General features: G+C 37.4%; 1 protein-coding gene across 2 annotated transcripts in view; it reads left to right on the top strand.

Annotated features, from left to right (window-relative positions):
• The window catches only part of gpc6a (glypican 6a), a 152,782-nt gene extending 136,514 nt beyond the window's left edge, over positions 1 to 16,268 (top strand). Inside the window, exons 8-10 of one of the 2 annotated variants that reach the window (XM_053477046.1) lie at positions 8,267 to 8,397; positions 13,251 to 13,426; positions 14,399 to 16,268. In XM_053477046.1, the coding sequence (XP_053333021.1) occupies positions 8,267 to 8,397; positions 13,251 to 13,426; positions 14,399 to 14,727 (636 nt within the window). In that variant the 3' untranslated portion in view covers positions 14,728 to 16,268. The remainder of the gene's footprint in view (positions 1 to 8,266; positions 8,398 to 13,250; positions 13,427 to 14,398) is intronic. The other variant, XM_053477047.1, reaches the window with a different exon arrangement.
• Positions 16,269 to 25,922: the final 9,654 nt, after the last annotated feature.

Below are 25,922 nucleotides of genomic sequence, written 5' to 3'. Positions count from 1 at the left end.
ATTATTGATTTTCTTTTTTACTTTCCTTTGATTTTTTTGTTTGTCATTCCCAACTTAACTTTTATTTAATCCTCCCTTTACGTGTTTTCTGTTTCATTTGTCCTTGCTTTTTTTTCTTCTTTATTTTATTTAGTTAATTAATTAGTTAGTTAGATTGCCCTCTTCTTTCCTTACTTACTTATTAATGCAGGGAAAGTCCCTGAGCCAAAGATTGCATGGTTAACGCCCTTATCTGGATGCGAGAGCCCTCAGAGACAGACGGATAAAGAGGGAACGACATTACAGGCATTGGTCGCTTTGAGTTTCATGACCGGAGGTGAAGAGACAAGTGTCACCCGGTTCATGGGTGTCGTCGCGTGAAAATAGATGGTGGAACAGTGCAATGTGAGACTTGGAGAAAAATGTCAGGCAGGCGTGACGGGCCAGTTAGCGATGTGCTAAGTCATGACCCTATTCCAGGACACGCTGTTGCTGCTCCGTAAATGTCCTGGCTACGATTTCAAAGGTAGCAACGTTGTAAATCTTTTTTTATTTATCACGGTGCAGCCGAGACGCCGTTTTACCCTGACAGTTATGAGAGGCGGCTAATGGTCGGTAACTCATCGCCAGTTCCTGCTCAGTGGGTGGTCACGTCTTTAATATTTTACACTGTTTAAAGAATAATCACTAAATTTAACCCCAAAAACATGTCTTCACATGCCGTGTTTTACTGAAGCCTTCACCGCAACCTCACACAAAGGGATTTATATTAATGCCTGAATGAAATATTAATAATGACGTAAATAAAAAATGAACAGAGAGCAGCAGAGCATCTGTACTTCCCACTGGGACTTAGCTTTTTTTCCTTTGAGCTGTATACACCGATCAGCTATAACATTATAACCCCCTGCCTTGTTGGTCCAAAATCTTGTAGGTCCCTTTGTGCTTAAAAACACAGCTCTGAACCATCGAGACACTACTAGGCTTCTGAAGGTGTGCTGTGGTATCTGACACCAAGACTTTAGCAGCGGTGTGGCTTCAATGGATCGAAATTATTTGTCCATCACATCCCACAGATGCTTGGTCAGATTGGGGTTTAACACCTTAGCCTCTTTGTCATGTTCCATTCCATTCCATTCTTGAGCAATTTTTAAGAGATCAATGCCATCAGGGAATACCATTTCCATGAAAGGGTGTTTCTTTGGTCTGTGACATAGTCAGGTAAGTGGTACATATCGAAGTAACATCTACATGAATGCCGGGACCCAAGGTTTCCCGGCAGAAAATTCATCAGAGCATCACACTGCCTCCACTAGCTTGCCTTATTCCTATTGTCCATATTGCCTCTTTCTTCCATTGCTCCATGGTTTGGTTGTGATATTCACATGCCCATTATAGGCATTTCCGGTGGTGGACATTGTTCCATGGGATCAGTTAGCAGCTACGCAGCCCCATATGCAACAAAAAGTTTGTTCTGACACTTTTTTGTCAGAAACGGCATCAGCTTTGTTAGCAATTTGTGCTATAATGGTTCTTCTGTCACTTGAACATCCATGAGCAATGGCCACCCATGACCCTGTTAATGGTTCCCTTGTTCCCTTTCCTTGGACCACTTTTAGTAGGTACTAACCTCTGCATTCAAGGAACATCTCACAATATCTGCAGTTTTGAAGTAGCTCTGACCCAAACATCTAACAATCACAATTTGGCCCTTGTCAACGTCACTCACATCCCATTTTTCCTGCTTCCAACACATTAACTTTGAGGAAAAAACTGTTTACTTGATGCCTTATACATTACACCTCAATGACAGGTGGCGCTGTAATGAGATAATCAGTGTTATCCACTTCACTGGTCAGAGGTTATAATATAATGGCTGTGTATATACAGTAATTACTCAATTGAGTTTGTATTAGTTAAACACATGCAGATTAAGTTTGGGGAAATGAAACACTTTTTTAACAAAAATACTTTTTTGTACAAAACCTCCTGTACATGATTAGCATTTCTGTGTAAACACACAGATTCATCTCTCCCACTCATCATAAATTAGTCTTAATCCATTTTTGTCGTGAAACTACACTTTTGAATGCGACAGCTTCCCCATCCAGCCATGAGAATAATTTCAGTATATTTTTCTAAAAAAAAAAAAAAAAAAAAAAACTTATAAATAAATAAAAGAAAAGAAATATTTTTTTTTTTGTGGATGGAAACTTTTGGGTAGACTAATATTAGCCTCCCTCATTTATAAAATAAACATAGATTAGACTTTAATAGTTAGATATTAGTTGATTATTACTGTAATATTAGTTAAAGGGTTTATTGCACAAATTATATGAACTTTTTTTTAAATATATGTTTGAATATTCCTTACTTAATGTATTATATTAATCACAACTCAAGATATATTAGATCACAATTATTTTTAATTATATTAGCGTAATTCTTCATTACCATGATTTCATCTGATGCGCTTATTTATGAGTGCTGGACTTTATTAGGTCACGTCTAGCTTAAACACTTTAATATTAACTTAGACACTTATTAGCTTCATAGCAGTGTTAGACCCAATTAGCTTATTTCATGAGTGTAATCGCAGGGCCTAATTGGTGTCATATAAGATAACAAGATAACAGCTTAATCGCTTTTTTTTAATCAAGAAAAATTTCATAATATTCAAGTATTGGGAACACAGCCGGTGTTCAGATATGAGTCGTCAAAAAATTTAGTATTTTTAGGCAATATTTCAACGTGTGCAGCGGTGGAGTGTGAAATGTTTCCCGCAGCGCTAAACACACACACTGCGGTATCACGCTGTGTAAATCCACAATTAGCCAGATACACTCCTGTCTAATCTATGACAGTGGGAGTGAACCGGATTACCAGTTCTGCGGATAATAAAGCACCCGATCTCCAGGTTGTCTGAAGACCTTTGACTTCCACACTCAGCTGTGTGTCGTTAAAGAGAAAAAAATTCATCAAAAGTGGAACCGAATAAAATGTAGCTTTGAAGTACAGTTACAACATGGAGTATGTAACACAAACACACAAACAAACCACCGAAGATGCCTGATGCTAAAGCACTGCTTTAATGCTACTTTATGGTTTATAGTGCATTCTGAATTACAGTAATTACACTATTGAGCCATTTATCCTCACATCCCTCTCCGTTTCCATGGCAACATGTAGCACATCAATACAGACGTTAAAGAAGAGTGATATGGTTATATACTAAATGTCAGTAGAACTTCTTTGATCATGAAGAGGAACATTTCAAGGCAAGAATTTAACAGTAGTTAACTGACACAGTGCATAAAACTGGAAAAAAATAACCCTGCAGTGTTTATGTATTAAAATGAAAACCAGTATTTTATAAAATGGGAATCTATGGAAGTTTAGGAACTTTTTTTATGAAAGAGCTTGAGATTCCCAAATCATTAATAAGGTAGGGTACTCATTTGGTCTTATTTATAAGTGTGTATATTCAGGATTTAGATTTGTTTATGGTTACAGATTTATAAAGAAGTCGCATGAGGAATATTAAGAACATGGACAAATGTGAGGTGTGTGTGTGTCTGCGTGTCTGTGTGTTGTGGAGATTTTTTTTTAAATGTGGCCAGTGGGTTTGGAGCCCCAGGGAATACACACACACACACACACACACACACACACACACGCACGCACGCACACACACAGCACTGATGTAATTTATCCTTGTGTGTGTGTGTGTGTGTGTGTCGGATGACCCTCCCACTTAGTGTCCTTCTAATTTAAAGTCTGTATTTTAATATGTGTCCGAAACATGAGTGTGCTTATTTATTCACACTGACGCTCATCCCATCTCTCTCTCTCTCAGATGAGTAGCAGCACCTAGTGGCTCCCCTGTCTGTATTACATAGATAGATAGATAGATAGATAGATAGATAGATAGATAGATAGACAGACAGACAGACAGACAGACAGACAGACAGACAGACAGACAGACAGTCTCGAGGTAGTCACCTGGAATGGTTTTCAGTTTACAGGTCTTTCTTGTCCAGCAGTAATCTGTAACATTCCATTCTTCCTTAATGTGCTTTATACCATCAGATGTCTTGTGCAGAGGAAGGGCAAGTACAGAGTCTATAGCCCTATTACTGCTACTACAACTACTGTTCAAATCCATATTATGGCAAGAAACACTCTATTAAGTAAAAAGAAAAGACAGTTCATTACATTAAAAAATCTAAAAAAATCTCAATCTTTGAATTACACTTTGCATGTATACCCAAAGTTATGATAAAACTGGCTCTTATGAGGACTGCACACAGGATAAAAAGACCAAGAGCTACCTGTGCTGCAGAGGATAAGTTTAGTAAATGATCAGCCTCAAAAACCGCACATTTACAGCACCTCAGATTGGAGACCACATTATTATTGGGGGGTTCAAGCAACAGACATAATAAGATTTAACATCCACTGTTTGGAGGAACCTGCATGAGTCAGACCTTTATGCTTAAATTGTGGCAAAGAAACCAGTAATTTGGAAGAACAACAAGCAGAAGTAAAGCACTGGGAATGGACATTAGATCAGTAAAAACTGTTCAAATTTGGTTCTAATTACCATGTATTTTTTAGAAAAATATGTAGAGAGGGTAAATGTGTGGTTACTGAATGTGTGGTTCCCACAGTAAAGCATGGAGAAGGAGGCGTATTGGTGGGGGGTTCTTTACTGGTGACACTGTTGGCGTTTTTTTTTTTCCTCTGTCAGAAAGCACTGATTTGCATGCACACAATGTCATTAGAGAGGTTTCTTGTTAAGGAACATACACACTCATAGAAACACTGCTCTGTCAGAAGAAAGACACTTTAACAAGGAACCTCTTTAATGACACTTGCTTGTGCTTTCCGTGCGTGCACACACGTGGTCACAATGCACGGATGTTGACTATATGGGGTGACACACGTGCACTGCGACTGAGCATGGGAGACGCTTACAGTACCTACAATCATGCAAGATAGAAGAATTATTGGCTCAGTTGTCATCACGTGATTCTCGGCAGACAAAGTGCGTGCATACTACTCGTATATCAAGACCTTGTTCGTTTATTAAGTTAAAATGTTCGCAGACCAAATTACTCGCAATCCGAGGTTCCAATGTATTTTATTTATAAAAGAACAGTGTAGAAAAGTGGGAATTTGAGAACTGCATATTAAAATGTAGCATTGCAATAAATAAATAAATATATAAATAAATAAATGGTTATAAATAAATTACATTATATATACACACATAGAAGTAGGAATTTTAGTCACTGTACATAAAGTGCACTAGCAAGTTTTAATATCATATTTAAGCTTTAAATGGTCATTTCAAACTTACTATAAAGTCTTAGCACAAGGATTTACCTAGCTTTAATTAGCAAAAAAAAAAAAAAAAATGACCATTGATTGCATGTGATTGAATCTTAGTCATGAGTTCAAAAGTCACTGACCCCACTGAATGGATCATAACTAAAAGTTTTGCTGAGTCAAACCCCGACCACCTGAATGGATTTCCTTCATGATTGAAAGTTCCACTAAACTCATGAAGGACAAATTTTTCATCCACTGCTCCAAACGCCGTCCCACCTCTTGAGAAAGGAACAAATCACAGTCATGATCAAAAGATTAACTGATTGTCCCCGTGACCCGCTAAAAGGACAAAGCAGCAAATCGTTTGGTCATGACAGAATTATTCAGTGATTCAAACATCGTCTTGCTGAGGGTAAAAAGAATGATTCTTAGTCATGATAGAAAGATGGACTGATTCTAATCCTGACCTACTGAGTGCCAAAGGAACTGATCGCATTGACGACAGAAAGATTGGATGAACATTTATCCACTAAATCAACCCTAAATCAACAAGGTCATGACTAAATGATTTAAATCCAAGTGAGTGAAATCTTAGTCATTAGTTAAGGATTTACTGATTCACTGAATGCAGCATATTATATACAATATATAGTAATGGAGTGTAGCTGTGAAACTTACAAGTTTTGCCGTACAAAACGACCCACCATAATTTTCAGTGACATTGCAAGCTCTTTTTCAGTTAATATGATATACAAACTTTCCTTTCTTGGTCCACTATTACTGCTGCGGCCAACCTGCTGTTGAAACTACTGTACAGTATAGTTGCATTTTTCTGCATACCACAACAATAACAATTAATTAAAGTAAACCGTCGGGCAAAGGAAAATTCAAACATTATTATTTAATGAATAGAGTCAGCAGTTTAAAATAAAATATAGCCTACAATTACTCTAGAGACCCATGTGAAACCCCCAAGGCATCAGCAGTTTCTGATATACACAAACCAGTCCATCTAGCACCAGCCACCATGGCTGATATGTGATATGAACATCAGCTGAAGCTCTTCACCTGTATCCTGCTGCTGTCTGTTGATTGGCTCATTGGATAAGTGCATAAATGAGCAGGGGTTCAGTAGAGTAAAGTTGGCTTTGAATATATAATCTAAATTTATAATCTAAAAAGTTGGTTTATATTCCTTAGCATTAAACACTGTAATCTACATTGCTAGCCAAAAGAAAAGTTCTCACACTCCAAGATTTCTTTGAGCGCCTTTAGCTTTAATGATGGTGCACAGTGTAGTGGCGAATTCATGTCTGAAAATGATTTCTCATGCTCCCAGAACCACACTTTTATAATTTTAATCCTAAAATCTTTGATTCATACAGTACCAATTTTTTCCCATTTCATACACATTTCCATAATTTTCTTTTGATTCTGTAAAGCTGCTTTGTGACAATGACCATTGTTAAAAGAGCTGTACAAATAAAATAAATTGAAATGAAATGAAATTATGGCTATACCTTCAGGAAAGAAGTTGTGATAACCTGGTCATTCCATACATTCTGGTTGTCGACTGACTTCATTTTATTGCCACATACAGTAACGTTGTGAGCCTAAACCTGAGCAACTAAAGCAACCCCAGATCATAACACCTGTGTACGCTTCACTCCTTACCCTGACGCGCCCATTGCTAACTGGACTCATCAGACCACATGATCTTTTCCATCTTTGAGGGGTGTTAAAAGTGTGTTGCTTTGGCATTGTGGATCAGGGGGGGATAAACATCCCTGCTGGTTGTTATTAGTCTAAATGAAGAAACTAAAATTATTTCAAGTCTTTTTTGCTTTGTTTTAATTTCAATGATTACAGCTAGTAGCTAATACAAATGATAAAAAAAACAAATCAGTATGCAAAATATTAGATTATTTCTTTTCAAGTTTGAGTAAATTATTGTTCATACAGTATTAATACCATTTATCTCTCAGTCCAGTTCAGTACAGTATGGGGAATACCACTAACTTGACAGCTATCCAGAAGATGATCATTGACACGCTCCATCCAAACCATGAGTGTCGACCAGAGAAGGTCAACGCTAAAGGGCCTGGCTGGTCACAGAGTGCTGTATTGAAGCATATTCATGAAAAGGTGACTGGAAGGGAAACATGTTTTAGGGGTAGCACAAGCAACAGGGATGACTGCAGCCTTAAGAAGGTTGTCAAGCAAAGCCAATTTATAAACCTGGGAGAACCTCACAAGGAGTGACGTGAATTTGGAGTCAGGTCATCAAGAGTCAACACACAGCTGCAATCCTAGAGAATCTATAGTTTTTTTTCAATAGGAAGAGAAAAAAACACCAAACCAAACAATACAGATGAGCTGAAGTCTGATATTAAAGCAACCAACAACTCAGCAGTGTTACAGTCTGATCTTCTCCATGCCATGCCACACTAATTCAATAGTTTGCTCTAAAAACATCCCTGACCAATAGTTTGTATTGAGTGCACAAACCTTTTTTCCCCCTAAATTTTTGTTTTGTTATGTTTTTTTGGGGAAATTTTAGGAAATATTCCAATATTCTGAGATACTGGAATATACAGTATGTAACGAATCTCTGGGCTATCAGAGAGTTTTACTTGTGTGTCTGTGTGTATGTGTGTATGTGTGTGTGCCTACAGTATAGATGATTTGTATATTAAGGTGCTAAAGTCAGACTTATTCTAGGGAGCTGTACTGAAACTGATTCATTCACATTAATGACTCATTTAAAATGAAAGACTTGTTCATGAATGAAACATAACCGTCACTGAAGATGGGAACATTAGAGTGCTAGTGTAGCCCTAGACAGGAATTTGCATGCATACGCTTCTTAAAAATGTGTCTCATCATGATAAGGATCCGTCTGTCTGACTGTCTAACTCTCTTTCTGTCTGTCGGTCTGTGCCTCTGTCTGTAGGTCATTGACATCAAGGAGAAATTGAAGCAGGCGAAGAGGTTCTGGACATCACTGCCTGATGTGATCTGTTCGAAAGAGAACCTGATAGAACCAAACAGCGACCAGTGCTGGAACAGTCACACCAAAGGAAGGCAAGAAACATTTAGAATCTCTCTCTCTCTCTCTCTCTCACACACACACCCACACACGCAAACACATTGTGGAGGGTTTTTCTAATTTAAAATATGGACTGTGTGTAAACCTGGACTAGAAGAAAAAGCGTGAAAAGGTCCTTTTTCTTGTCTGTGTGATGGATCTGACAGGGTCTTGGGTGTAGAGTTTTTTTTTTGTTGTTGTTGTTGTTGTTTTTTGTTTTGTTTTTTTTCTGTTTTTTTTTTATTGGAACGAGATTTGGGTCACCTTGGTCCCTTCAGAACGTCTGAGAAGTGAATCGTGTTCTGAATGTGAACCGTGTTTACTGTCAGTTTTGGGCTGCATCCCAAACCACCTCAGTAAAGCAGTAAATAGGACCAAATAGCAACCAGACAAACCATACATTTTAAAGTAGCAGCTAACCCCACTTGCTAAATAGTAAGTGTAAAAGATGGTGTCTCTTTATTTAGTTCAGCAGTATAACAGTTTGGAAAAAAAATACCTGGAACATAGTTGTTATTGTTAGAACTGTTGAGGCATCATAGAAAACCTTTTAAAATAATAATTAATTAATAATTAATTAATATATGCTTCTAAGTCATTTTGAATCGCATCTGAACTATCTGTATCCTTTGATTCATGACTACAAAGCTAACTAGTTCCTAACACATAATCACTCTCTAACCCCCTGATCAAGGGCACTATGTGGTGTGTGACAATGGATTGTACATCCTACAAAGTGTACTAGCTTCCCATTTAACGCTATGTGGGATTTTAACTATGGAATCCGGAATTTAATGTTCTAAAGCGGAATACGGGGAAATATAACGAGAAACTTAGGAGATTTACAGGGGAAGCAAAATGACTGTTTAAATAAACTAAAAAAAAAAAACGTAATTTGTTGATAATACATTGCATTAATGTGCGCGCAGTGGTAAAGCGCTCGCCCTATCATCCGGAGATCGCTGGTTTGAACCCCGGGTGATGCTGTTTTCCTCTCACAGCCGGAGGCACAGAGAGAGCTGATTGGCCGAGCTCTCTCAGGGGGGAGGGATGAGAGGTTCTTGTGCTCCCACATTAATCACGGCTCTACAGCTAATCAGGGGCGTCTGTGAGCTCGCGCACACGGAAGGAGCGGCTAGCGCTTTCCTCCGAGTGTGTTACTCCACCCCTAACGGTGCGTGAGCGAGCAGTTTGAAAAGATGCGGTCGGCTCGCGTCACGTGGTTCGGAGGAAACACGGGATAGCTTTCGTCCTCCCGACTGAGTGGTTGTAGTAGCCTTGATGTGTGTGGGAGCCCCCTAGTGACGGGGAGTAATTGGCCACGACTAGATTGGGGAGAAAATCGGGGAAAAAAGAATTGGACAGGACTAAATTTAAAAGTAAAACTGTTGTATAAAAGCAACAGCACACTCGAGGTCATTCTGTATTGCTGGATATACAATGGCTGTCAGGCGGTCGTACCATGGGCATGAGGGCACAGACCAAGTACACAAGATAATATCGCCAAAAGAACACTATGTACCTCAGATGTGTTGCTAAATTAAAAAGACTTGGCAACACAAGACTTAGCATTTAGCATTAACCGCTAGCTCAGCTTCTTGTGTTATATTGTAATAAGAAACTATTAAGACCCGGGCATGCCTAAAGAGTAGACAATTCATGTGGAATCTTTAAATAATTACATGCCTGAACGTAGCATAACTTTTCATTAAACACAAATCAGTTCTTACTTAAATTGCTGACACAGTTATGTTATAAATGAGACAGAACTGTCTGAAACACCAACATTTAGCACAGATGTGTTGTTAAATTACGTTAAAAGGTTAAAAGGAGTGTAGCTACCTTTACATCACAGTTAGACTTAGCATTGCTTACTAGCCAAACTAGCCCTGCAGCCGTCAAGCCTGGTCTTAAACTGTTCCCCAGATATATATTTCACCAAATCACCTGTCTTTGTCCTTGATACTGTCTCTACGACTTTCTTTATCTCTTCAGCTCTTTATCTCTTTCAATCCAATGCCTGATAACTTTATTGGCACAAGTATCCAAAACTATATTCCTGACGTATAGAGAAGAAAATAAATATGATCAAGTGTTTGACCTGAAATGTCTGTTTTTATCTCTCTCAGTTCAATTCCAGAAAATATAGAAGGGTTTAAAGTAAAACACTTTCAATCCCTTTTCAATTCAATGACTTTTTTTAAACAATAATACTTACAACAAAAAAAAAGAAGAAGAGAAATTTAAGGACAATCAACTGTTTGTAATGAACTGGATCGAATTCTCTCTCTCTCTCTCTCTCTCTCTCTCTCTCTCTCTCTCTCAGTTGTCTTTCTCACACTCTAGATAGCTTTGCTGACATAATAGTGAGTGTGTACAGTACTGATAAACAACTTGCGCTCTAATGCTATGAAATAATGAGTTTAATTGTCTCCCGTCTCAGTTCAATTCTCAAAAGCTTTATTGATAGTGTTATTGCAAACAATCCTGTGGTTTTATGACTATAATAAAGAAATAGAAAAAAACAGCTGTTTTAGAGTGTTTTTTTTTTTTTTTTTTTGTTAAAATTTATTATCTTTATTGAATTCAATTCAGATTCCATAAAATTTTATCGGCATTGCTATTAAGAACAATATTGCAAAAGTAGTGCAAACTAAGTTCTGCTTAGGCTTTTAATTGTTTTTACGAGGAGTGTTTAAGTCAAACCTGGATTTTGATAACAGAAGACGGTTATGAGAGTAAACAGTATTTGGATTATTGTGAGGAGTGGCAGCAAATTGACCACATACTGCATTCAAGGTCATGGTCGCACGCAGGCATTAGGATCAGCATGCATGCGGGTGGAGCCACGGGTATCGTCTAGTTTCTCTATAAAATCCCCTGCTACACTAGTGCACTTATTCCAGTGTTTTACTAGCGTTTACATACCATCGAGGTATGCAATGGAATTTTTAGGGGGATCAATAAAGTATCTATCTATCCATCTATCTATCCATCCATCCATCCATCCATCCATCCTATCTAAGGTAGAAAGTTTTCTCAGTATACCGGAACCATAATCAAACTACCTGTCTGATTCATGTTTGAAACCCTGGCCTCCCAAGAACTCCTTTAAAGGCTAAACATGTGCAAATGGCTTGGAGTGAGGTCAGGACTGTCTGGGGTATCTGGCAATAACTCCCAGACGAATTCCTGTAATGTGCAAGTGGTGTTGGTGAATGATTATGTGTACAGTTCTCACAGACAGATGCATTTCTTCCACAAGCTGGCGACAAGCTATGGGTCAATTGTCAAACATCAGGCATTCCACTTCTTAAATGTCCACAGGAAGGACTCCGAGCTACAGTACCTTAGCCAGGATAGTCTTTCAAGGACGTACAGTGCTCTTTAAAATGTTTGCACAATTCAGATGTTTTACCGCGGCTAAGAGTCAAGTCCTGGTTTGACTTGAACACCTCGCGCAATTTAATTTTCAGCTCCCTCTTGTTCCCTTTCCCTTTCTATGTTTTCCTTCTCTCCTTCTGTCTCTCCATCACACTGCCAGCCTGTATTCCTGTGATCCATCTCTTTCCATCAGTCAGCCATCTTGGCATCTCTCCATTTGTTCTCTCATCACCAGATGGAGCAAATAGAAATCAAACTGTTTCATCTGTCGCTCCCTTTCACAACAGGATCGAACGCAGTGCCAAATGGCAGTGTACAGACATGTCAACACGCCTGTGTGTGCTTAAAGACTAGAGGCTATTTTACACATTCTAAAGAAGAGTGATGAAGAGATGTGCATTGGGCAGCCTCCATTAAGAAGCTCAAAGCAGCTGATTGCTATAATATGACGACTTGCTACGGCATGTGGCTAAAACTCTGTAAAATCTCAAATTGGTCTCCTGCCACAGCTTAATTTGGTATTTCGGTTTGTGGATTGGGACCCAAGTCTATAGAAATGTTAATAAGTGGTCATGTACTATCTTTTGGCTTTCCTTTTTTTGTTTACTACAACACTTAATCACTTCTCCGGTTACAATAACCGCAGACTGCTTCCTGTGGTTCCATCTTAAACCACCGCATTACCAGTTTACAGACTAAGATAGCCTTTGGTGTAACCGGAATTAGCTAGCAAAGCTGCTAAGGACTATTTATTTACCTTCTCTGGATACTTCTCAAATCTGAAAAAAACAGCACTAAAGAGATGAAGTGGTTATCGACCAACTGTTTAGGGGTTAAGGGAACGTAGGGGAAAATATATAAAATTGCATCTACCTTGTTTACAGGCTAAAGATTCATTCTGTGGGTTTTGGATTGAGGTGTCAAATCTTTTTATGAAGGTTATGGGTTTAGGGGCTTAGTGGAGTTGTTGCCATGGTTTTTAGGGGTTATTTAAAGATGCTGTGGAAAGGGGTTGAAGGTTAAATAAAATTTCCATTTATGGCATTTGGCACACATCCTTATCCAGCACGACTTACATTTATCTCCTCATATATCTGAAGGCTAATGGCCTTGCTCAAGGGCTCAAGGGACCAAAAGTGGCAACTTGGTGTTGCTGGGATTTGAACCTGAGACCTTCTGGATCATAGTCCAAAACTGGTTCAATTCCTAACCTAAAGGGGTTAAGCATAGATTCCTTGCATCTGTAGCTATTCTGTTGGTGGTTAAGGGTTAAATACAGTTAGTTACCTCAGTATTTAGGAGTTAATTAACATTGTCCCCTATCATGTGGAGTTATTTTCGTGCTGCTTAGGAGTTAAGGAGGAGCATTTTCCATGTCTATGTATTTACTTAGGGTTTCCTATTAATTAAGGGTTAATAAAATGGTGTTTAAATGCTAGATAATATTGTTTCCTGTCACATGCAGGTATTTCCCAGAGGTTGTGAAGGATGGCTTGACCAATCAGCTGAGTAATCCAGAGGTGGAGATTGACATCACTCGCCCAGACACCTTCATCCGGCAGCAGATCATGGCGCTGAGAGTGATGACCAACAAACTCCGCAGCGCCTACAACGGAAACGACTTCTCCTTCGTGGACTCCAGTAATTTGCCCCGCTTTTTCCCCTCTGCATCACAAACACATGCTAGTTATATAGTTTGATATAACGCTGGTACCACGGCTAGCACATTCATTATACTATATTCATTAGAGTAGTAGAGTTAGCACTTTTAGTTCCTGCATTAGCATGTTTTGCACAGATTGTAAGTCTAGACTGCTGATTTAGCTTTAACTTCTCAGACATTTAGGCTTCATAATGAAAGTACTAAAAATGGCTTTTTGTGTTAGCCTGGTACAGTATAACGCTCAGAATTTAACATGCACGATTTGGAGGTCTGATTTAATTCAAGGAATTAAACACACGTTCCCATGGAGCAAAAAATTAGATGATGAATGATGTAATTTCACAGGGACTGTTAGCTGAAATTAATTGAATAAAACAGCAGGGAGACAACATTTGCTGTGAGTAAGAAGGTTTTCCTACCCTCTAGTTTGATGGACTTGCTTTGAAGTTGCCCGGAATGTTCTTTGTATCTCTTGTCCTTTCACATTCAAATGAGCTGACATTTTCACCAGGCACATTTTTATTCGCATTCGGTCCGAGCGCTAATTTAGACTTGCAAAGGCAATTTTGCTACTTCGACGTGAGCTTAATTGCAATGTCAGTGGGGGATTCTGGGTAGAAAGTCCTCTGATCTTGAGCCGATCTAAAGACCCAGAACGTGTTCTTTCTCTGTACTTGTGTGGGCAGAGAAGGAAAGGCATAAAATACCCCTGCACTTTAATCAGCAGTTCTGTGAACCGGACAAAAGATGAAGTGGCCTGTCACTGGGGACTTCCTGAGTCTGAACTCGGGTTTATTCTCTCTCTCAACCTCTCTCTAAAAATAAATAAATGACCTGCCAAAATCTTACACTAAATTTCACACCTTTTTTTTTTAATGTGAATTTGTGTTTTACTCTCCGTTCTCCTTAAACCCAGGTCTGATTGTATTTATTTATTTATTTATTTTTAGGTGATGAGGTGAGTGGTTCGGGCAGCGGAAGCGGCTACACCACAGAGTTCGAGTTCACGTCCACGGAAGCGCCAGCGGTGGGGGCGGGGCGCCAAGACCAGGCCACGCCTCTGCGACCTGCATCCGATAAAGCCACACCTCTCAGACCTCCTTCTGACAAGGCACCGCCCCTTATCGCCTCACCTATCGCTTTAATGACGCTCACGCTGCTTTACTTCTGGTGGAGATATGGGCTGGAAGGGGCATGGACAGCTGAGAGGCAGCTTAGCTCCTCCCACAAGGTTAGCCCCACCCTCATGGGGCTTCACGATGGAAAGCATGAGGATTGACACCCAAAGGGCAGATAAAGAGAGAGGGCGAGAAAGAGAGAGAGCAAAATTTTCTGCATCCTGCTTGTTTCCAAAGAGCAGCTTCATCCTCGAACACCTTTTTCTCTCGTTCCTTCACAAAAAAAAGACAAAAAAAAAAAGACAGAGGAATGCTGCAGCACGTTCCTCAGATCCTTTCAGTGAAGTACCAGGATAAAAATATATCTATATATAAATGAAGAAGAATCTATTTTTGTTTGTGTTTTTTATATCCACTGCGCAAGATGAGAACCTCAGAAAAGGACGAGATCTATTTAAGATGCGGAGTCGTCTCTTCCCGAACCGTCCACAAAGGAGCAGAGGCGTGAGCAAGAGGAACGATAAAAAGATTTTAAAAAGTAAATAAATGAATAAAAAGTATAACTCATATTCGCTTCTGTGCCACTGTGAATGCATGACATCATATCTCACATCTGTCACTTTTTTTTTTTTTTTTGTTAAGCATTAAAATAGTTGAGCTTCTTCCAGTCCATTAATGTTTTAAATGAGTATTTGGGGATTATTATTATTTTTTATTTTATCAGGTTACATGAACAACATCTCATTTTAACATTTTAACACTCAAACATTCAACAAAATCTTGACAGCTAATGTCAGTATTCAGTAATTGGTATAAGATTAGACATCTGTCTAATTTCTTCTATCAGTCTCAGCTGAACAATGGCAAATTGGTGCAACATAACAGTACTCACAAAAAAAAAGGACAGTGCTGGTAGAAAATAAATACCTGTACATAACTGAATAAATAATCAGTGAGAAACTGCTTGAAATTAAATACTATTGTAAAACAGAAAAATGCAAAATTATGGTGTAAAAATGATCTAAAAGTGCTACTATATAAAACATTATGCATAGATAGAGAACTATAAAACAACCCTAACAATAAAAAAATCCCAACAAATAATATATCAACAAATTGAAAACCTACCAACCTACTAATATTAGACACACTGTATCATTAACAAGATACTGTTAAAAAATAATACATCTGTAATCTATAAAACAGGCAAAAATCCATGCATCATTTGTTTATTTGTTTTTTTATTACAAAACCAAAAATAAAAACTAAAAGAAAACTTATTTTTCTTTGCAGAATTCGTTGTTAAAAAAACATAATAATAATAATAATAATAATAATAATAATAATAATAATACATACATACATACCAGCTAATTTTTCTATTTTCTAATTTTGTGTTTAAAAAAAGCATATTTAGCACTTACTTTTTTTCAGACAGAGGTTGCAGGAGCTGGCGTTTATTATTATTATTATTATTATTATTATTATTATTATTATTATTATTATTATTCCTACTTTTAACCATTTGAGAAAACACACTTTTAACAGTCTGAAAGCTGGGATAATCAGATGCACTAGGCTTTCAGGGTGGGGAAGTTTAGCACAGACAAGTAAAAATTTCTGGGTCAAACTACCTGTGTTTAATAAAAAAATAAAAAAAAAAATAGGTAAAAAAATATATCTTCAAATGTTTGATTTGATCACAAAACAAAAATGAACTGTCCTTTTCAGTTGTTTTTTATTGTAATAAATGTTTTCTTTTAAATGTTTTCTCATATATATATATATATATATTATTATTATTTTATATATATATATATGATTAACAACTGTTAAAAAACTCCTTGCCAAAGTACCATTAAGACAAATTAGACTTCACTCAACTAACAAATTAAAAAACAACAACAGAAAGTTGCAAAAAATACCAAATAAAAACACAAACAAATAAGAAAATTAGCATAAATGTCATTTTTTAAAAATAAGACAAATAATAAAACAAAATGTTTAACATGCTGTTATTAATAATTCCAATTGGTCAGAGACAAACTGCAAAAAGATAAAAAAAAAATACAAAGAAGACCTAAAAAATGCTTAAACTGCAATACAAATACAGAAACATATAAACAGGAATGTTCAGTTTAAAAATAGACAAAGTGGCAAATTATTGTTAAAACAGAACAAGAAATGTAACACATTGGCAAGTAAAAAAAAAAAAAAATTGTACCTAACAAACACTGTAACAAAAAGTCTATTATCTACTTGTAATACAAAGGAAAGTATAATTAAACATGCAGAAATGATAGAACCGAGATAGAATGATGGAAGCAAGACCCAAATAAACAGACAGACATTATACAAAAAGATGGTAAAATACAAAAAAAAAAAAAAGGGAAAAAACTAATAGTCAAATCAGTTAAAGTAATCTGCTACAAAACAAGCACGTGGGTTATACGGCCAAAAAATGACCCTAAGAAACCTGTAAACTGCCGCATAATGCAACATCAGATTGGGAAAATGCCAAAAATATTTAAGAAACTAAGACTCTGACGAAAGGGCAAACACATTTCTCAGCTGTGAATACTGACACAAGCTGTTTTGAAAGAGATTTAAAAGACCTTTAATAAACATTTTCTTTCTTTTTATTCGTCGACACCGCTTGACTTTTTTAATTTACTCTTCTTTTTTTGAAATAAATGAAATGTCACTATGAGAAAGTCAAGGAGAAAGTCAATCACACACTTTACTAGGTCACCTCATTTTCGACTCTGTGTGTCTGAGATCTGTGTGTGTGTGTGTGTGCGTGCGCGCGTGTGTGTGTGTATTCCCTTGTGTGCATGTGGCCTTCTGGCACTTTCCATTCGGGACTCAGATTGCCACTGGTCAGTGTGTGTGTGTGTGTGTGTGTGTGTTTGTGTTTGAGTGTGTGTTCTCAGCACTTTTCCTACGTTGAGTCCACAAAAAAAGAAAAGTTTGTGTTTGCACAAAATTTGACCTTACAGCAAAACCCTCACACACACACACACACACACACACACACACTTCTCCACAACTGCAACTTAATCACATTCTTTAAAAAAAAAAAAAGAAAGAAAGAAAGAAATATAAAACCTATGCTGCATTCGTTGCATACGCAAATATTATCATATACATGCATTTCATCACAGACCTTATAGTCCTCCTAATTTTCAGCATCATTTCTCGCTGATTAATCTAGCAGCGCTGGTATAAATGGTCGGAATGCTCATTTTTAACATCCAGACTCAAAAATTGACCTTTTTTTTAAAAAAAAAGGATCTTTAAATTGAACTCTTCAGCTGAAATGAATTGGACATTTTTTTTGTGTTATTCTGCTCACATGCTGAAAACCGAGAAGCCTCGCAGTTATTCTAGACTCCTTACTGCAGTCATTATGGAATCCATCAGAATCACCAGTGTGACGAGAGAGATCAGTTGTTTCCCTCACTGTCGTTCCAGAGCCATCAGAATGCTTTAAGCATGCGACCTGGTTTTAGTGTAGTCCTTGAAGCCTCTGTGATTCTCCAGACTCTAATTTTATCAGGCCAGTTGCTGAACTTTATTAGGTTACACACTTCTAGAATGTTTTTTTATCTCATTTGTGCCTGTGTATTCCTTAAAATCCTGTCAATTTCTTACCCAGGTGTGTGTTCTAGAACCGGTGCTCAGCTTTAAAAGCATATTCGTCCTCAATGCAAGTCTTAAAACCTGTGACAAAGTCCTTTCCGGGGTACTGAAATCATCCGATTTTCATTAGTAATACATCCTCCTCTCTGATTCTAGACTCATCAGAACACATTATAGTGCAATTCGAGGGCTCTAGAATCCTCACTGCAGTTTATTAAATCTTTTACGTGGGTTCTAGAATCCCCGTTTCAGTATTCAGATGTTCGTTGTGGTTCCAACGCTCCCATCATTTCTTTTTTTTTCTCTTATTTTGTGGTTCTGGATTCCTTCGTGTTAGCGAGCAAAAATCATCCGGAAAGAGATTATTACTAAGGTTGGGTCTAAGGTGTCTTTAAATCATCTGTGTGTTCTAGAATCCTTGCTTGTCGTGGATCAGGGATCCGCAGGGATCCCGTGGGAGGGGCTTACTTCTAATCCTGACTCTAGAACCTGTGGAGGTTTTGAAATCCTTATAATTTCTGAAGATTTTAGTATGGGTCTAGAATATCCCTAGTGTTGTCAGCACAGTTCCTTCTATAGTCCAATGTGTGATTGTAGAATGCTCATTGAAATTCCTTGAATCCTCTATGTGCGTTCTCCACCACATTTTTGTTGGTTGTGAACCATAAAACAGTTGCTGTGCTTCTAAGATCTCCATGATGCTGAAAGAGCAGATTGCTTCCAATACAATTCTAAAACCTGGAATTCTGGATGCGCTTCTAGAAAATTGTGGAATTTGATTATTGTCAGAGCGATTCCAGAGTGAAATGTGTGAGTCTAGAATCATCTCTGCAGTTCTCCAATCGTTTCTTGTGCTTCTAGAGTCTGTTGGTTCGGTCGGTTTCACTCTCAAGTCAGGTTCTAGACATCCTTGGTGTGAGTCTGGGATGACTGAAGCTCTCCAGAATGTTATTGTTGGACAATAATTAATGTGGCTCTAGACTCTTCATGGCCCTGTCCCAATTCTCAGTGTAGTTATAGAATCCTGAGCTTTCCTGCTCACTGCTTGTGGCCATGTCCCAAACCACTACACTTACAACCAATATAACCAGCAAGCCGTGTAGTAGAGCAGTAATTGGTTTGAGACACAGGTCATGGTTGTGTGCGTGTTCGACTTCCTCCATGGCTGTTTTCCAAAGCACTGCGCTATATTTGTAATAATGCACAAGTATTAAAAAGCTTTCTTATAGCGGTGTTACAAACCGCAATACTACATACCCAGTGATGACATTAACTCATTTCAACTATCTTCCCTAAATCTCCGACACATACACACACTTACAGTACGTGTTTCTGTGTATTTTTACAGCTTTGTTTCAATTCATTTTTGCTGATGCAGAAAGGGAAGAAAAAAATGCCTAATTATCATGATATGAATTATTCATTGCTTTTTTTTCCCACAATCCACTTTGGTTTTGATTTAGTCATTAATAATGGTTATGGCTGTATATGACTTGATCTGCATTTACTGTACATCGGGTTGAAGTGTGTTAAAAAAGGATTCTGGAAGATTTTAGTCGACGTGAAGAGCAGACATGCCTTACAACCTTTTTTAATGAAAAGAAAAAAACTATACAAATTAAAATAATAATAATAAAAAAAAGATTGCATATTTGGGTTTTGTTACACTCTCTTGTATACAGACCAGTAATGAAAAGATGAGATAAAAAAAAAGAATAAACAATATTTGTATTAATAAAATGTCTGTACGAGTGGTTTTTCGAGCATGAAATCAAGATGAAAGTAAAATAACAGACTGGACGGAACTTTAGTCCTAGAAATTGAATTTGCAGACAGTTCTGGGAACAGGTCTATAATCACAGAACCACTTCAATCAAATAGAACCTGATTCCAGAACTGTTCTCAGAATTCTTTTTTCTTTTCTTTTATCATTCTGGAATTTCACCGATCACAAATGCTTTGGTTTAAATATATCTCAAATAGTGTTCTGTTGGATTTCGGACTCGTTTTAATGGCATTTTAAAGTGCTGTGCTTTGTGCTTAGATGTCGTATTGATTGTTTACAGCAATTCAGTAACGGAGCTCATGAAGGTGCTCTATCGAATTCTGCACAGTAAGCTTAACAGTTATAAATAGTCTCACATTAAACACTTACTAAATCTGTGCATAGTTATTAATCATTATCACATGAATCATGAGGCAGCAGCAGTGTTTAACTTTCCTGACTAGCAACATCAATAATGTGTGTTACATGGTGTAAGATTGGAAAGAACTAAAAAGGTTATGACATGAATTTTTCGGCTTTCTGTATTTGTATACTGCACAATGTAGTGATATAGCAACAAATGCATGAACCCTAGAACTTTTAAATATAAAACAGATATATAAATATTAAAATTAAATCCATATCAAAGGAGAAAAATCATTATGTTTACATTACATCAGTGTTACCTCGTCAGTCTTGAGCTCTGAGAATTGTCCAGGTACAGATCAATATATCAACCCCTCCAGCGCCCACCCCATAGTCTCTTAAAAATGTGCATGCAATCAATTTTAAAGTTTACTTCGACAATGCTGGTTAAAGTAGTATAACCTGGCATAACCTGGCATCTGACCATGGTTTTATCTCCTAACATTTGCTTGTGTTGCATGATCTCAGTGCAGCTTCTGGTACTATAGATCCCAGTATCTTTTAAATGATCATGAAGACACCCTTGCCCTGGATATTTTCGTGCATCAAAAGTGCCCAGCACACTTGATTTCTTCAGCTAATTAGCAGCCTGAATTGAAGTCTACTATATCTTTAAGATAGAGTATAAAATGTTGTTGGAGTTAAGGGAATGGCTTTCTCCAGGCGGCTCAGGTCCCATTTAGCCGACCGTTATCAGTTTCCCTGTATATATTAACTCAGGGTACAATTTGTAATCAAATTGTTCAGCCATTTTTCCACTGCTATGCTGATGACACATGATTATATGTTTAAAAAAAAAAAAAAAAAAAAAAGGAAAAAAAAGACACCCGCTTAAAAAGTCGAGTAATTTGTAAAGGACATTAAACAATGGCTGTAGAGTATCTTCATCCTACATTATCCCAGCAAGACAGAAAAGACTTCTACAAAGACTTGAGACTCCCCTGAGCTAAAAGGAAGCTTTCTGATTATGCGTTAACTCTGGATGGCATTTCAGTTACATCCTATCGAGTAGTTAAAGTGCTTTAAGTCTATCATTTGAAGTACTTGTACAGTAGATAAAATTACTTGAATAGTCTTTTTTTTCCATCTTAAAAAAAACAATGCTACGAAAATAAGAGTAATAAAATTAGATTACATAATGCAGAAAAAGCTGGTCATGTTTTTGTTGAATGTAGGTTGGAGATACTGTAATGCCTCGTTGGTTGTTCTGGTTAATTTAAAATTCTGAATCTAGAGTACCCCTATTTTATTCATTCGCTGCCTCTTGGGGAAAGCTTTAAAAATCCACATGAAAATTTCAAGGAAACATGGTTCCACTGAGAAACATGCAAACACTGGAAAATCATTATGTTCACTCGGATTTGCTAAGGTTGAATTTACCTTATAGTGTTTGTATCTTCCCTTATTCTCGCTGTACGTTCTGCATCTCTTTAAGTTCTGCTGTCGCAGCCTGACCTAGCCTGATCTCTTTCTCTTTCTGCCGCGATGCTGCAGTGGATACGGCTTCTCTTACCTGTGGATTTGCCTGATTGAGTCTGATTGCTCTCCATTCCTGCTTCTTCATCTCAAAGCGCTCTGCACCTATGATTAACCTTACTGCTGTAGATAGGCTTAGCTGGGTACCTTAGAGACCAGCAATTGCCTTTCCTATGACTCACCTTAACTAATGTGGATCAGGTGAATAAGCTTATGTAGAAATGGTTATTAATTCGTCCTTCCTAAAAAGTGCAGAGAAGAAGAAAGTGGGGAAAATGGGCAACGACCTGATAATGAAGCGGATATTGAAAGTAAATGAGAAAGAAAACATTTAAAATACTCAAAACAGGAAACTGCTAGAAATAAATTAAAACAGCATCGGAATATATAACGGGAAATGATTGAGAAAGATACGCACTCACAAGATATCAGTAGCAGCTACATGAATAAAATTGAAATCGAAATTAAATAACAATATATTGTCCACTTTCTATTTCTTTCTCCACCTCTTCACTTCGCGGCTGTTTACACACCAGCTCTTTTCTCTCAACTTTTTGTGCTGTTTTACAGACATCTGTGTGTGTGTGTGTGTGCTTTTGTGACTCTATTCCCAGCACACACACACACACAGTGAAAACTGAGAGAAAGCGTCTCTGTGGGCATCTCTGCTGTGACAATGAGACAATAAAAATGAGACGAGTTTTCACTCTGGATTTCCCAGCTGTCCCGAACAGAACACAGTGTTAGTGTTTATTGTTCACAGTTGTATTACTCTAATGATATGTTCGGGTTTAACACAAAGATGCAGATGCAGACTAGACTTTATTATCAGCTTTGTGCACGACTGCAAATGTAGAAGTGATTTTAATGAGGCTTTTTTTTTCCCACAAACCACAGTTTTTTGTTAAACTAGGAGCAACGAATGTGCAGATTCTGGGTTACACAAAAGATGGATAGAGAAACCAGTGGGAAAACGTATCTGGAAGCAATGGAATGTATACTGAGAAAAGCACTGGAACTTGGCAAGCACTATGATGACGGGGGAAGTGGTAAAAAAAAAATGGTGGGAAAGATGCATAAGACTTAGGAAATCCAAAGAAGACACTGTAGAAAATCACTGAGAAAACAATTCTAAAGCATTAAAAAGAACGGAGGAAAAAAACCCGAGAAAACACAACCATCACTTGGGGAAATCACTGCAGAGTGTAGTTAAAAAAACGAAACTAAAAAAACAGCCTATCAATATGAGAATGATACTGAATTATATTGACACAAATTTAAATATATATTGGATATATAAAATCTAAAATGGAATACAGTAATGTGTAAAAGTTAGTGCCCCCTCATATAGTTCTAAATAAAATATCATCTGGGTCAACACAACGCAGCCAACAATACAAACAACAATCTGGAACTTGTCGTGTCAACTAGATACGCTTCATTACTCATCCGAGTAGATTCTTCATTCTAAGGTCAGTTAGCAAAAGTTACCTTAGCCTGGAGAAACAACTTGGATGAGTAATGAAATGTACTGTATCTACTGAACAAGAAGAAAAGTCCAGTGGATATGACTCAGCTTCCAGATACCCTCACCTGGATGGATCTTCACAGACATACAGTACAAACAACAATGTATAATGTTCTTTTGTTTTTTTTCACTGTGCCATTAGTTATTTCACAAAAAAATATAACCAAAAAAGGAAAAAAAAATGTGGGTAGAACTTGGTACCCCAATGATTCAGTACAGTAGCTTGTAGATCCACTTTTAGCAGCAACGATTTGAAGTAATCATTTCCTCTAAGACTTCATCAGTCTGTCGCATTGTGGTGCATTCTTCTTCACAACATCGCTTCAGTTCATTGAGGTTTTTCGGAATTCACTCATGCACAGCTTTCTTGTCCCGCCACAGTATTTCAGTTAAATTGAGGTCTGGACTTTAGACATTCCAAAACCTTAAATCTTTTTTTTTTTTTTTTTAGCCATTCTGATGTAGATTTACTGGTGTGTTTCAAATCATTGTCCTGTTGCATGACCTAATTTTGACCAAACTTTAGCTACTGGACACATGGCCTTACATTTGCCTCTAGAATACTCTGGTATCCAGAGGAGTTCATGGTTGACTTCTTGACTGCAAGGAGCCCAGGTCCTGTAGCTGTATACTGAGCCCAAATCATCACCCAGCAGTGATACGTACAGTGGGTTTAAGGTGTTTCTGCCAAAAGGCTGTTTGGGTATCATCATTAAGTCCAAACAATTTCACTTTGGCCTCATCTTTCGAAAGGACGTTGCTGCACAATCATTGTGGTTTGTTCAGATGCATTTTAACAAACCTAAGACATGCTTCCATGATCTTTTTAAACAGAAGAGACTTTCTCCTGACAAGCCTTCCAAACAAACCATACTCATTCAGTTTTCTTCTAATTGTGATGGCATAGATGTTAGCATTTAACATGCCTAGTGAGGCCCTTGGAGTCTAAGTAGCGCATAGGTTTTATTTGTATTTCGCTAAGATTTGCTTGGTCTGGACTTGCGGTGAATGTGCTTGGCAATAATTGTTTCCCCAAGACCATTGCTTATGACTTTCCCTCTTGGCATTGTGTTAACACACACCTCAACGCTGTAAACCAGAAAACTGCCAAAAAAATCTGCTTTTGTAGACGTCTGCACACGTATCGATAATCAATTAATCAAGGGTGATGATGATTAGCAACACTTGGCTGCAACTTTCCCTCTGTAAGGGTAAGTAAGCTGTAAGGGGGGATTTAGTATTGCATGCATGTTTTTTTTTTTCATTTTTGTTAGATAAATAATGGTAAAAAAAAGGTATGTTGTTATTCATCTGAGGCTGTATTTGCCTAATACCAAGACCTACTCTCATCAAGTGATTTGTATGCGTTTATTCAGTATCTCACAAAATTAGAATATTGTGAAGAAGTTCAACACTGAAAATTTGTGTCCCACTCTAATCAGCTAATTATATCAAAAACAGCTACGAAGGTTTCCTGAGCCTTTAAATGGTCTCTCAGTCTGGTTTAGTAGGCTACACAATCACGGGAAAGACTGCTGGTTTGACAGTTGTCCAGAAGATGATCATTGACACTCTGAACATGAAGGGTAAGACACAAAAGGTCATTGCTAAAGACGTTGGCTGTTCACAGAGTGTTGTATCCAAGCATGTTAATGAAATGTAGGAGAAAAGATGCTCAAGCCACTGGGATGGCAGACTTGAGAGGATTGTAGAACAACATTTTTTTTTTTTTATAGGAAAACAGTAGAAAACATTTTTTAAAAATAGGACAACGCTGGGAAAACATTTTAGAAAATAAAGAAAAAACACTGGGAAACTAATTAAAAAAAGAAAAACAGTAAAAAAAAAAAGAAAGAACAACACTGAAAATCTTCTCAAAAACAATAAATAACAATAATAATTAGGCAGATACCAAGTTCCAGTTTGGTTGTCATTTCTTACATACAAATTCTCACAATTTTCTTTTCCAATAGAGCACATGAAGTTTTAAGGGACAACAATAGTAAAATATTTTAAGATTTTTTCCATGGGTATAAGACTTTATTAATTATCCCAGGAACATAATATTAGCACTTCTTTTTTACTATAAGAGCTGATTAAATTTGTCTACTTTAATTGGTTTTCACTGCGGTTTGTCCTTTTACTCTAATAAAGCTGATATTTTTAAATCGACTTGACATTTTGACATTTCTTCATCCACGGGGACAAAACCGCTGACATAAACATCTATATCAGCTAGTAGAAAACTGGTTTGTCACGGTGACTGCCATTGCTTCCCTGAAGACGTCCGTGCTTAGAGTCGTGAGTGAGACTGAACACTAATATGGCATAGTGAAACCGTGTGGGCTTCAGTCTGTATGATTGCATATAAGTGTGTGTGATAAATGAGAGAGTGTGTGCAGAGATATTATGGATGGTTAACGGTAATGTGCAAAATTCAAGGGAGAGCTCTCACTGTGCTCTGTATAGAACTGAAATGGAAAATGATTACTCATTGTTTAAAAAAAATCGACTTTCAA

Source organism: Clarias gariepinus, chromosome 18, assembly GCF_024256425.1.
Source record: "Clarias gariepinus isolate MV-2021 ecotype Netherlands chromosome 18, CGAR_prim_01v2, whole genome shotgun sequence".
Lineage (NCBI taxonomy): Eukaryota > Metazoa > Chordata > Actinopteri > Siluriformes > Clariidae > Clarias > Clarias gariepinus.
Note: the sequence above shows the minus strand (reverse complement) of the source record. Positions and strands in the feature narration are given on the sequence as shown.